This window comes from Mesoplodon densirostris, chromosome 7, assembly GCF_025265405.1.
Source record: "Mesoplodon densirostris isolate mMesDen1 chromosome 7, mMesDen1 primary haplotype, whole genome shotgun sequence".
Classification (NCBI taxonomy): domain Eukaryota; kingdom Metazoa; phylum Chordata; class Mammalia; order Artiodactyla; family Ziphiidae; genus Mesoplodon; species Mesoplodon densirostris.
Genome location: NC_082667.1, coordinates 14054226 through 14066892, shown reverse-complemented (window position 1 = coordinate 14066892; position 12667 = coordinate 14054226). Strand labels below are relative to the sequence as shown.

The 12667-nt window shown below is 45.7% G+C and overlaps 1 protein-coding gene across 49 annotated transcripts in view; it reads left to right on the top strand.

Annotated features, from left to right (window-relative positions):
• Positions 1–12667, top strand: part of MADD (MAP kinase activating death domain) — a 40393-nt gene that overhangs the window by 16844 nt on the left and 10882 nt on the right. For 7 of the 49 annotated variants that reach the window (XR_009532937.1, XM_060102877.1, XM_060102873.1 and 4 more), the window contains exons 16-29: positions 84–143; positions 502–604; positions 962–1148; positions 1246–1396; positions 1746–1952; positions 4743–4843; positions 5428–5538; positions 5847–6005; positions 8474–8582; positions 8857–8919; positions 9158–9278; positions 9382–9487; positions 10566–10676; positions 12332–12439. Coding sequence is in view for 48 of the 49 variants with exons in the window: in XM_060102877.1 (XP_059958860.1) it covers positions 84–143; positions 502–604; positions 962–1148; positions 1246–1396; positions 1746–1952; positions 4743–4843; positions 5428–5538; positions 5847–6005; positions 8474–8582; positions 8857–8919; positions 9158–9278; positions 9382–9487; positions 10566–10676; positions 12332–12439 (1697 nt within the window). In the remaining variant the exon portion in view is untranslated. The remainder of the gene's footprint in view (positions 1–83; positions 144–501; positions 605–961; positions 1149–1245; positions 1397–1745; positions 1953–4742; positions 4844–5427; positions 5539–5846; positions 6006–8473; positions 8583–8856; positions 8920–9157; positions 9279–9381; positions 9488–10565; positions 10677–12331; positions 12440–12667) is intronic. The other 42 variants (XM_060102888.1, XM_060102905.1, XM_060102871.1 and 39 more) reach the window with 13 other exon arrangements.

Genomic DNA, 12667 nt, shown 5'->3' with positions numbered 1-12667 from the left:
ATGATCTGACTTACAGCTCCATTGAGGGGTACAAGGGTTGTGGTATCATGGTGCACCTACTAATTGTGTATTTTGTGTCCCAGTATTTGGGCTAAATACTCTAATGGAGATTGTTACTGAAGCCGGCCCCGGGAGTGGTGAAGGTGGGTCTTGCCCGTGAGCTATGCATGATCTTTTTTCCTAGCATCTAGTGTGCCTGCCTGAGGGCCATCCTCCTCATGGAGCAAGCGGCATCACTCGAGCGACCTGCCTTGCCCCGTCCCCCGGGATGCCCATGCTTGCCCATGGGGTGCGCTGCTGGTGCATGTGGAGTGGCCTGAGTCTCCACCCCCACTTCCTCCACATTGCCGTGGCTGGTTTCTACCTATGTGTGACACCCCAGTGCTGCCCTCACCCAGCCCTTCCAGGGAATGGGTGTGGAACACGGCCACTCAGGGCTGTGCTGACACCAGCTACTGGACTACAGTAGTGATATCTCTCCTTCTACCTTCCTGGCTGTAGGAAACAGGAGGGCCTTGGTGGACCAGAAGTCATCGGTCATTAAACACAGCCCAACAGTGAAAAGAGAGCCTCCATCACCTCAGGGCCGATCCAGCAATTCTAGGTAATAAATGGCAGAGCTGTTTTAAAAGTTCTCAGATAGAGGTAGTGATCCTTGTACCAAACACTAGGGATGCTCACACGTGGGAGGGAAGCTCTCAGTGGGGAAATGAAATCCCTTCCCCTTCTGACTCAATCCCCATGCGGCAGTAATAGCTCATGGTGTTGAGCCGAGTGTACCAGTAGTGGTGGGTACTCGGGCAGACCAGGCCGTCTGGAGAGGTAGGGTTTGCAGTGGACTTGGATGTTTGGAGACGTGGCTTTGTGTTTTGCCCTTGGAGGCAAACATCTAGTCTGGTGAAAGGGGGAGATGCTCTGCAAAGGAGCCAGTGACCACAGAAGTGGTATATGGACCCTCCAGTGAGAACCAGCAGTTCCTGAAGGAGGTGGTGCACAGCGTGCTGGACGGCCAGGGGGTTGGCTGGCTCAACACGAAGAAGGTGCGACGGCTGCTGGAGAGCGAGCAGCTGAGAGTCTTTGTCCTGAGCAAGCTGAACCGCACGGTGCAGTCAGAGGACGAGGCCCGGCAGGACATCATCCCAGATGTGGTCAGTGCTGGGGGTTGGGAGTTGGAATCAACTGGGAAGAGGGACATGGGCACCAGAGGCAGTTGTCCCACCTCTCGCCCCTGGGTTACTGTTGCAGGAGATCAGTCGGAAGGTGTACAAGGGCATGTTAGACCTGCTCAAGTGCACGGTCCTCAGTCTGGAGCAGTCCTACACCCACGCAGGTCTGGGTGGCATGGCCAGCATCTTTGCACTTCTGGAGATCGCCCAGACCCACTACTATAGTAAAGGTAAGGATCGGACCAGCAAGGACAGCATATGGTGCCCACAGCTCCGCTCGCGCCGCCTACGGCGCTCCCGCTCACGCCGCCCACAGCTCTCCCACTCTTCTCTGAAAGAATGAACTTGGCCCCTTGAGGAGTTTCCCAGTGTCAAGCTGCTTCCTGTTAGGCTTTGGGATTTTATTTTCTAGTGCATGTATGTATGTAGTGGGTGTTCTTCAGTCGTGGAAAAGAACGGTGTCAGCTTCTCTTTCCTTGCACTTCCTCCTCTATCCTTGCTTCTCCCACCTCACTCCCATACCTTGACTCTCACTCACTGTCTCTTTTGACCTCTTCCTATGTTTGATCTTTTCCTCAGAACCAGATAAGCGGAAGAGAAGTCCAACAGAGAGTGTATATACACCAATTGGCAAGGATCCTGGCCTGGCTGGGCGGGGGGACCCAAAGGCCATGGCACAGCTGAGAGTCCCCCAGCTGGGACCTCGGGCAGCAAGTGCCTCGGGAAGGAGTCCCAAGGAACTGGACACCAGAAGTCTAAAGGAGGAGAACTTTGTAGCATCTATCGGTGTGTATCGTGTTGGGTATGGCAGAGGAGTTCTGTCTTCTTAATGTCCCTCCCTCCTTTCAACTCATCCAGAATCCCGCCTTTCTCTTCCCCATGCTTTGCTCTGTAGACAGGAAAATAGATCTGTGTCCTTTTCTAATGGCATTTCTTTATACTTCTGTATCCCTTATGCTTCATGTACAGCCACCCTCACCTACATCTTAGAGGAAGAATGGAAGTTTTGCTTAGAGGGCCCAGTGAGGCTTAGTGTAGGAGTCTGAGCTGTACTCCCCGTCCCTCTCTTTTATTTACATCTGGGTCTCTTCACATAATGGAGAGGCCACATGAGCTCCTGGAAGCTATAAGGAAGTTTATAGATGCATCTTTGGGCTATAAAATTGTGACTGTCTGGGTCTCTAAAGCCAGTTTTCCCCCATCCAACCATTATGCTGCCTTCAAATTTGCTCCTTTGTGGCATGTCCGGCAACCCCATTTCCCTGGGTTCTGGACTTCGAGGTACAGAGTTCTGAGTCAGCTTTTCTTTAAACATGTCCTTACTGGACTTGATTAGACCTTGCTTACATTTGGTGTTTCTCCATTCCCACTAAGGCAGAGCCTTGGTGAGCTCTCTGGGTGTCACCTCTGTTTGACTCCCTCCCAGCCTGACCTTGAGCCACCTAGATTGTGTCTGTCTTTTTCGGGTTCTAGGTCCCTGGGCAATGTGCTTCCAGCCGGTGCCTCTTTGCCACATCCATTAGCAGTTGCCTTTTGCTCCCATAAATGGTAATGAGGAACCAGTTTCCTTCTTAGGAGAGCTGTGCTTCTCTAACCAGCAAAATATTGTCCTAGAGGCAGTCAACCATGCTTTTCTCCTACCTGTTGTGATGTTCTAGAAAATGTACTGACCTGCCAGTCTGGAGGTCTGGAGTTTTAGCCCTGTATCTGCCCCCAACTAGGAGAGTGACTTCGGGCAAATCATTTCCCCTTTCAGGGTCTCTATCTCCTCATCTGGAAAACAAGGAGATTGCACTAAGTAGACTCTAAAGTTCTTCCAGGAAGAGAATTGCTGTGATCGGTACTCTCTCTTCTTAATCCCTCCTAAGATGCTCTTCTTGACCATTTAGTGTTCTCGTGTCACCTCTACCGGAAGCATTTTTCCAGATGACTGGCTAAGATGGGTCTCTTGGTAGGGCAGGCAGTGATGCTGAGGGTAAGTTGGGGTGTTTTGGTAGTCACAAGAAGGGATGCTAACTGCCTACCTTGAATGGCCTCTCTCCAGTCCAGTGAATCAAACAGATTTGTGCTCATGCTTCTGAAACCCTTTGGCTGCTTGAGGTAATAATCATCTGTCTTATCTGGAATCTTTAAAATTTGCTGTTGCCTAGCTCATTTGGCAGAGAGTGTGGTGTGGTGGAAGTTTAAACTGGTCCTGAGTTACCTGATCTTGAGCAAGTGTTCCAGCCTCTTTGGGATCAGTTTCCTCACGCCAGAATGAAGGAGCTTGATTAAAGGCTCTGCCAGCTCTAAGATTCTGTGAGATTTTTACTGCCACATTGAGGTTAGGATAGGAATTTAGTTCTTGACCTGGGGGGAAGGCGTTAGATCTCTTGATTTTTTTAACCTCCCCTCCCCGAAATGAAGATCTCTTTTTATCTCTTGATTTGTAATCCTGTGCCTGAGACTGAATCAGCTTGGGTGGGTGGGTTTCCATTTCGTCTGTCTGACCAGCCTCTGACTCTCTCTGTCTTTCTCTCCTGCTCACATTGCATCTGGGGTAGAATTGTGGAACAAGCACCAGGAAGTGAAAAAGCAAAAAGCTTTGGAAAAACAGAGTAAGGAACAAATGCCCCTTCCTGTTCCCAAGTCTCCCATACCTGCCAACTCCCCAGGCCCAGTTGGGGCAGGCTCCCTTTGTCAGCCCCACCCCAAATTTGCTCTTGGCTGGGGGGTATTTGGAATGAAAGCAGGTAGGTGGTATGTGACTCATAGGTATATGCTTGTCGGCTGCTTCTTTCCCCCTCCCCTTGTCGTAATCAGGCAGTAATCAGGGCATCAACTGTGCAAAATCCCTTAGAGCTTGGTTCTCTATTGCTTCCGGGTTGGTGGGGAGAATGTTTGCCTATTTCAGTGCCCCTCATTGGCTGATACCTCCCTCACCCATTAGAAGGCCTGTGGGCACAGTTGGCAGAGATGGTTGCTGTCCCTCCGTGTTGAGTCTGTAGCTCCCCAACTCTCTCTGGTGGCTGGCCTAGGCACGCTGTCTTGCTTTCTGTCATTCTGTCCTTCTGCCATACCATTGTGGGCGGGCGGGAAATACGGGGGTGGTTTTTAATGTCAAACACAGAAGCTGCAGGGTGGGGGTAGGCAGCGTCCGCTGAAACAGCTGGTGTTTTTTAATCTCACTGGGCTCTTCCTTTTCTAGCCCCTTTAGACGTATTTGTTTGGGAAGCAGAGTGACCTGGGGGCCCTTAAAGGGTCTTAGGCACGAGTGAAGCTCTGATTCTGAGAACGATGGAATGTGGTTCAGATGTTTGTTTGTGGAGCTTTTCTGCTTTAGGATGATTTGGTCAGAATTTTCTCAGGTTGAGAAGATGGCTGCAGAACCCCTTGAGACCAGGTTTAATTTTTCCTACTTGGTTCTTAAGGCATCTGGGGACTTCTTCCAGTGCGGCCTGAGTGGGTGGCAGTCCCTGGAAAGGTGACTGGGACATGCTGAACTGGCCCGGGACCAGGCTGTGCCGCTGTCCCACTCCCTTCGCCAGCCTGCCCCTAGCCTCTTGTACTGAGTAACACAAGTCTTCCCCTACTCAGGGCCTGAAGTAACCAAACCCACCTTTGACCTTGGTGAGACAGAGGAGAAGAAGTCCCAAGTCAGCGCAGACAGTGGTGTGAGCCTGACATCTGGTCCCCAGGTTTGTGACAACCTTGTTGAGGACTGCGAGCATTAAAAATTTGCTATCTCAGAATACTTCTTTAAGATCAAAACTGAACAAAATGACAGCATTGAAACAACATGAATATCCAGTCATAGGGGAATGATGAAATAAGTGTAATATATCCATGTAATACAATATTAGTATCCGTTAATGACTGTATTTTCAAAAATTTGGTGACATGGGAAAGTGTTTACACAGCTATATACAGTATGATTCAAATTTTATTTTTAAAACATACATAGAAAAGACTGAAAGGAAATATGCTAAAGACTTAACAGAGATTAACATAGGTGGTAAGTTTATGGCTTACTTTTATTTCCTTATTCTTTCGTGTATTTTCTGTAGTGAGCATGTACTTCTTTAACATTCATTATTTTTCTCACTCTGTAAGTCATATATATTTTATATTCAGGAAAAATGTTCATTTTTCATGACCTATCTAGGGATGACAATAGAAGGGTGGGGATGGAGAGAAGGAAGAAGATACAGTATTTCTTAGGGAAACTGAGACTAGATTGGACACCTCCCTAATGTGTCTGAGTCCGTGTGTCTTGTTTCAGAGGACTGATCCAGATTCTGTCATTGGTGTGAGTCCAGCCGTTATGATCCGAAGCTCAAGTCAGGACTCTGAAGTTAGCACCGTGGTAGGGGAACACCACGCTGGCATCTTGGTGGGTGGGGTGTGGGTCCCCCTTTGGAAAAGGGGGCTACTCTCTCCTTTGGGGGCTGTTCTTAGTCTCAGGCCAGGTTGGTTCTCTTGGTGGAGATGTCTACCTGTCATAGGTCTTTGTCTGTGGGATCAGACCCCGAGATTTCACCCAGGGCTTCTCCTCATCTTGTAAAGAAGGTACTTCCAGAGGCTGTCTGACACGCCTTTGAAGTTGGATACTTTTTTTATGGTAGCAGAGAGCTCTAGCAGCTTGGCATTTCTGGGACACATCCTGGGGAATATCCCTTACCACCTTTTTTTCCTTTCCAGGTGAGTAATAGCTCTGGAGAGACCCTTGGAGCAGACAGTGACCTGAGCAGCAATGCAGGTGATGGACCAGGCGGTGAGGGCAGCACCCACTTGGCGGGCTCTAGAGGCGCGTTGTCTGATAGTGAAATTGAAACCAACTCTGCCACCAGTGCTCTCTTTGTAAGTTTGTTTACTAACAAAAGAAGACCATGTTTTCAGTGGGATGGGGATGGGTTAGGAACGGATGAAAAGAGGCAGTTAGAAGGAGAAGAGGAAGGAAGGGACGGATAACCTTCATATATCTGACTTTAAAGAAAATGTTTCTTAAGTTCGCTTTTTTCAGAGTCATTTGACTCCGTGATCTGGGGCTTTTAGAACCTTCTCCTGAATCATTGATGAGTTAGGCTTCCTGCCCGGTCAGATAAGGGCTTCGACTCCTATGTGGCAGTAACCCCCGTGTTCAAAATAAGCAAAGTGATGCCTTTATAGCAATGTCAGGGCAGTCGCAGCTCTCCTTTTGTACCAGTCTACCTATTTTTTATGGACTAGTCTAGTTTTATTCCGGTCACTGCTTTATTTATATAGCACCTTAAGTTAGCGTTTCATTTTAGTATATTCCTAACAGTTATTTGAAGCTTTCCTTCATTAATAAACATCTATTAAGTGATTTACTAAATGCCAGATTCTGTACTAAAGAAACAGGGATGATAAGGCATGGTTCCCATTTTCAAGAAGTTTGCAATTCAGTATATTGCTACAACTAGTCTCTTCTGCCAGATGAGGGAAACAAAGCCTTAGGAAAAAAAGATCTTGCCCTAGGTTATACAATAAGCCAGTGATCAGTTGGAATTAAATGAATTCTTTTTAGTCCTTGCCTTTAGACCCAGTGCCCTTCAGTGTATACAGGCCTCTTTAGGCAGCTTTAAGGGTTCTGATACACTCACCACTTGGCTAGGCAGAGTTGAGAATGGATATTCTCTACATGAGCTCATAGGTTCTTCTCTTTGGTCTGTGGGGCGAATGGAAGATGAAATTTAAATGAGATAACTTATTTTATTCTGGTGATCATTCCCACCCCCAGGGCCTTCTGTATACATGTTTCTAATAGAGCAAGTGACATGCCAAGGTGGAGGTAGGGGATAGGATTGAGAGTCAGCGGAGCCATTCAAGCTAATGGACCTTAACTCTCCCTGAGTCTAAACAGACCCTTTTAATTAAGAGTATTTTATTATTTTTTTAATACATTTATTGATTTTATTTATTTATTTTTGGCTGAGTTGGGTCTTCGTTGCTACGCGCGGGCTTTCTCTAGTTGCGGTGAGTGGGAGCTACTCTTCGTTGCGGTGCGTGGGCTTCTCATTGTGGTGGCTTCTCTTGTTGGGGAGCATGGGCTGTAGGCACGTGGGCTTCAGTAGTTGTGGCATGCAGGCTCAGTAGTTGTGGCTCATGGGCTCTAGAGCGCAGGCTCCATAGTTGTGGCACATGGGTTTAGTTGCTCCACGGCATGTGGGATCTTCCCGGACCAGGGATTGAACCCGTGTCCCCTGCACTGGCAGGCAGATTCTCAACCACTGCGCCACCAAGGAAGCCCCAAGAGTATTTTAAATCCTTCTAGTGTGCTTCCATTTTGGAGGCTGAGATAGATGTTATGGAGTAGCAGCCTTGCAAGAAGCCATTCAGCTGTGTGCTACCTTTCCTGGCACCTTCCTGGGACAAATTCTTACTTTTCCTGTACTTCTGGGCAAGGCTGTTTATGCAGTTGAGTTGCTGAGAGCAGTTACCTAAATTTCTTGGCTCAAAAAGGGCTATTTTGGTAAGAAATAAATTATCTTAAGTTAATATGGTTCATTGAACAAAGTCTTGCGCTGTGAACCAGGAAGCTGGCATTTGGACACACTAATTAGGTATTGCCTAATAATCACCTTTGTTCAGTGGCTTCTCTGCTTATGCTGTTGCATGTGTTGTGAAGCAGGCATGAAAACTACCTCTTACTCAGCCAAAGATCTTTTTTGAATGAATAGAAAGTCTAATATTGCAGAAGTGGTAGATGAAGTTAGTGGTATTTCTATGTGGGAAGATATTTCTAAGAGATGATAGAAGAGAAGACTTAACATTTATCAAATACCAACCATGTGCCAGGCACTACTAAGTGATTTATATGTATTTTCTCATATTAAATGAGAATAGTCCTTTCGGGTAGGTATTATAACCTTCCTTTTACAGGTGAGGAAAATGACTCTCAGAGAAGCTAAGCTTTGTGCCTAAGATCACACAGCTAGTAAGAGGCAGGGATCTGAACGTTGGTCAGTCCAGACTTCAAACCCAGTGTTCTTTTCACTGCATCATGCTGCTACAGAGAATTTGCCTAATTTTTTTCTTTTTTTAAGAGGAAAGAGTCTTACAGAGACTCAAGGGTAAAGGTAAGTAAAAATGAAAACTCGATTGCGTGTTTTGGGAGGCAGTAACAGAAAGCAGGATTATCAGATTGACTTCTGAGTGAGGCAAGCAGAGTAGCAAAGGCAGGGCTACTGGAATATATGTGACTAATGATGGTGCCCAGTGTGTGAGCCTCTTAATGGGCTGCTTGGTTTACTTGGCCCCTATTCATTGTTACCTCTGGCAGCTGACCTATTGCCTCTTCTCTCTAGGGTAAAGCCCACAGCTTGAAGCCAAGTGTAAAGGAGAAGCTGGTGGGCAGCCCAGTTCGCTTTTCTGAAGATGTAAGCCAGCGAGTCTATCTCTACGAGGGACTCCTAGGTGAGAAATAGACTGCGAAGGCCACTTGCACTGGAAGGAAGCTGGACTCAGCCCGGGAAGAGGGTGGCACCGAACAAGTAGCTCCTTGGCTTTTTGCTGATCTCAGTGCTGATGTTAGAGGACATTTGTATATCTGAAGCAAGCGACTTACTGGGGAAAAAACAGTGGGTGAAAACTAGAAGAGACTGAAGTTTGGTATTAACCAACAGCCTCTGTCTTTCTGTCTTCTTTTACTTCCTTGCTACCATGGTCCTTCCTGCTCACAAATCGGCAGGAAGGGACAAAGGATCGATGTGGGACCAGTTAGAGGATGCTGCCATGGAGACCTTTTCTATAAGTAACCACCTTTCTTTGTGTGCTCTTCATCCCTCCTCCTCGGGAGGGATTGGGCCTCACTTTGGAGGCAGCAGGGGCTGGTGGCAAGAATGTTAGATCTGGGGTGAAGAGTCTCGTGTTTCCTTTGCCCTGGAATTTGTAATGACTTCCTTTTTTTCTGGAATTTACTCTGTTTTAGTTTGGCAGCCATATTCTTTAAACGTTATATAAGTCCCTAAAAAAACCTCTATTCCACACAGGCAAAGAGCGTTCTACTTTATGGGACCAAATGCAGTTCTGGGAAGATGCGTTCTTAGATGCTGTGATGTTGGAGAGAGAAGGGATGGGTATGGACCAGGGTCCCCAGGAAATGATAGACAGGTATGAGGCTTAGAAACCCTTGGGAAAATGCAGATTCAGCCTCTTCCCAGTTACTTCTGTGTTCTCCCACCTGGGGGCTGACTTGTCCTGGTCTCCTGCTCAGGTACCTGTCCCTAGGAGAACATGACCGGAAGCGCCTAGAGGATGATGAGGATCGTTTGCTGGCCACGCTCCTGCACAACCTCATCTCCTACATGCTGCTGATGAAGGTAATGTCTATTTTGCTTATGCCCAGCTACTGCTGATACTGGAAGGCAAGGCTTGTTCCTGTTGCCTAAATCTTGGGGCAGTTGGGAAGCAGTCAGAGCATCCTGCTGGGGCTCTCTTCTTCACTGAAAGTCTGAGGCCTCTCTGCAGCTCACACATGACCCATTTATCTGAAGCTGCCAGGCTGTTGTGCTAAGGAATGTTGTAAAGGTGATTGATGATTGCATGCCACTTGTTTATTCGGAATTTTAAATGGGCTTCCTTTGCTGAATAGTTTTAGGATGCCTGTAGAGCTCCCCACAGAATACAGTGGGAAAAAAATTTTTTTTTACGTAGTAGGCTCTGAAACCTTAGAAAGAATGCTCAGAATTTACTTTTCAGCATTAGTCCTTTATCATATAGGCTTTGCCATAGATGTAAAAAGAGCTACTCATTGAAAAAGCAATGGTAGGTTCTAGTTTGACTTGGTTATACTTGGTTTTTATAGCTGTGGGAGAATTGTGTTACCAAATAGAAGAGTCCTGTTCTGAAAGGGACTTGGTGGGTAGAAGAGAGTTGTTTTGAGAATGAGCTCCTGGGTTTCTCCTCCTCCTGTTCTCCCAGCCTCTCTAAATGTGAAGGGATTAGTTGATCAAATGCAGGCACTCTTGGTTTGTTCCCTTTTCTGTTTAAGGGTCTCTTGAACTCCAGGGGTACCAGTTAACTCTGGTTGGGAAAGGGTGGTGATCTTTAACCCTAAGATGGTGTCTTGGTGACAACTGAGCATAGAACATTGCTGCTCTTAAGTCTTACTATCTAAGAATCACACTCTGAGGAGCCCCAGGGGTTTTTAGAGGTGAATGTTATAGTATTGGTTGGGGGGTTAGGGAGGATGTGTCCCCGTGAGTCCCCGTCCACTTAAACCAGAACTTCTCTAAGAGCCACTTTTCTGCAGAAGCCACCTGGAGACAGAACCAGGATTTTTCTTCTCAGACTGTTGGCAGAACACACACTTGAATGTTTTATCCTCAGCGATGTGGTCTTTCAGAATTCTTCTTTTCTCAGGAGGAAAGTTATTAAGATCCTGTTTTGGCTTTTCAGGTAAATAAGAATGATATCCGGAAGAAGGTGAGGCGCCTGATGGGAAAGTCGCATATTGGGCTTGTGTACAGCCAGCAAATCAACGAAGTGCTTGACCAGCTGGCAAACCTGGTGAGCACACCTGGGCCATCCTTTAGGCTCCCTTCCATTGCGCTAGTCAGCCTCCCAGGCGTGGGCCTCATGGCCTAACGCAGAGGCTTCCACATAGGTCATTTCTTGGCTCGTGTATTTCCAAAATCCCTAGTTCTGAAAACAGGGCTTTGACTCTAGATGAGGCTTTTGCCCTTCTGTTCTGTGATAGGATTCTCTGCACTAAAACCATCCCAGTGCAGCCATTTCAATGTTTGTGTGGTCTGTGGACCCCTGTGGATCCACAAGGTCAATACTGTTTTCATGATAATACTAAAATGTTATTTGCCTTTTTTACTGGGTTGACATTTGCACTAAGGGTGCAAATGCAGTGGTGGGTAAAACCACTGGTGCCTTAACACGGTGAGGATGGTGGCACCAAACTGTGCCAGTGTCCCCACCTCCAGACACTCTCAGTTAAAAATAAAACAAAACAAAAAGCCAGTTTCACTTGTGAATGTCCTTGATGAAGCAGTTAAAATCATCAGTTTTATTAAATCTGATCAGTGATGATACATCTTCTTAGTATTCTATGTGACAAAATGAGAAATATACATAAAGCATATCGCTGCAAATGAAAATATGATTGTTTCGAGGAAAGGGAATTGGTGACGATTTGAGTTCCAAGGTGAACTGACAGCTTTGCAGCCAGTCATGGGACATCATTTTTACTTGAAAGAATGACTAACAAATTATTGTTATTTGGAGTTGGGTATTTGGCAGACTTTTTGTGCATGAAGCTTCCCAATATTTAAAGACTTTTCCAGTGAGATTGGTGATGAATGTGATTTTTTGGTATTGTGTAATGAAATGCATCAACATTTGGAAGAGCTGCATAACTGGGTGAACCAGTATTTTCCAGGTGACTGATGTGTGATGTTACAAATTCAACTGTGGGTAAAAGATCCACTCCAAGTGTAAAGCAGACAAATGGATTTTAATGTAACAAAGTACAAAGTGTTCATTGATGTGTTTTCAGATTACACACTGCAACCAACTTTAAGAAACTTCTTGAGGTTCTGGTATAGCATCAAAGAAGAATATGCATATTTATCTGGAAAGCCTAGTAAAATACTCCTCCCTTTCCCAGATACATATCTGTGAGGTCAGATTTTCTTTAATATACCTCAACCAAAGCAACATGTCACAACAGATTGAATGTAGAAGCAGGTATGAGAATACAGCTATTTTTCATTAAGCCAAACATTAAAGAGGTTTGCAAAAAATGTAAAATAGTGCCACTCACCACATTTTTTTTCTTGTTCTGGAAGATACGGTTTTTAAAAAAGTATATGTTATTTATATTATCATGTAATGGATTTATTAATGAATTATTAATTCCTTTTAAATGAATTAATAAACATTTAAATTTTTTCAGTTTTAATTTCTAGTGTGGTAAATACCTATAAATAAAGCTCACAAAGACATAAGTTCTTGGGGGTCGTCAATAAAGTTAAAATGAATAGGAGTCCTGAAACCAGGAAGTTTGAGAACACAGCCATGGCTGCCAGTGGCCAGCAGATGGCGCTGCTCTAAGGACGCTGATAAGAATTGAACTGCTGAATGAGGGATTCTTGGCCCAGGGGGCTGTGTGAGAGGGATGTTTGGTTGTCCCTAAAGAATCTCTCTTTCCTCAGAACGGACGAGATCTCTCTATCCGGTCCAGTGGCAGCCGGCACATGAAGAAGCAGACATTTGTGGTACATGCGGGGACAGACACAAATGGAGATATCTTTTTCATGGAGGTAAGTGCTGGTTCATGCTAGGGGCCCAAAGCAATATTTGAGAGTCACAAGGAACTCCTAGAACTGATGCCAGAATATTCTCCCCCACTTATCTCATTCATCTTCATGATTCGTTTATCATTAAATTGTCAGGCTCTTATGCAAATAAGATAATAGATGATTCCCTATCACTTCTTTTATTTATTTTTTTTAAATTTTAATTTATTTTTGGTTGCATTGGGTCTTCGT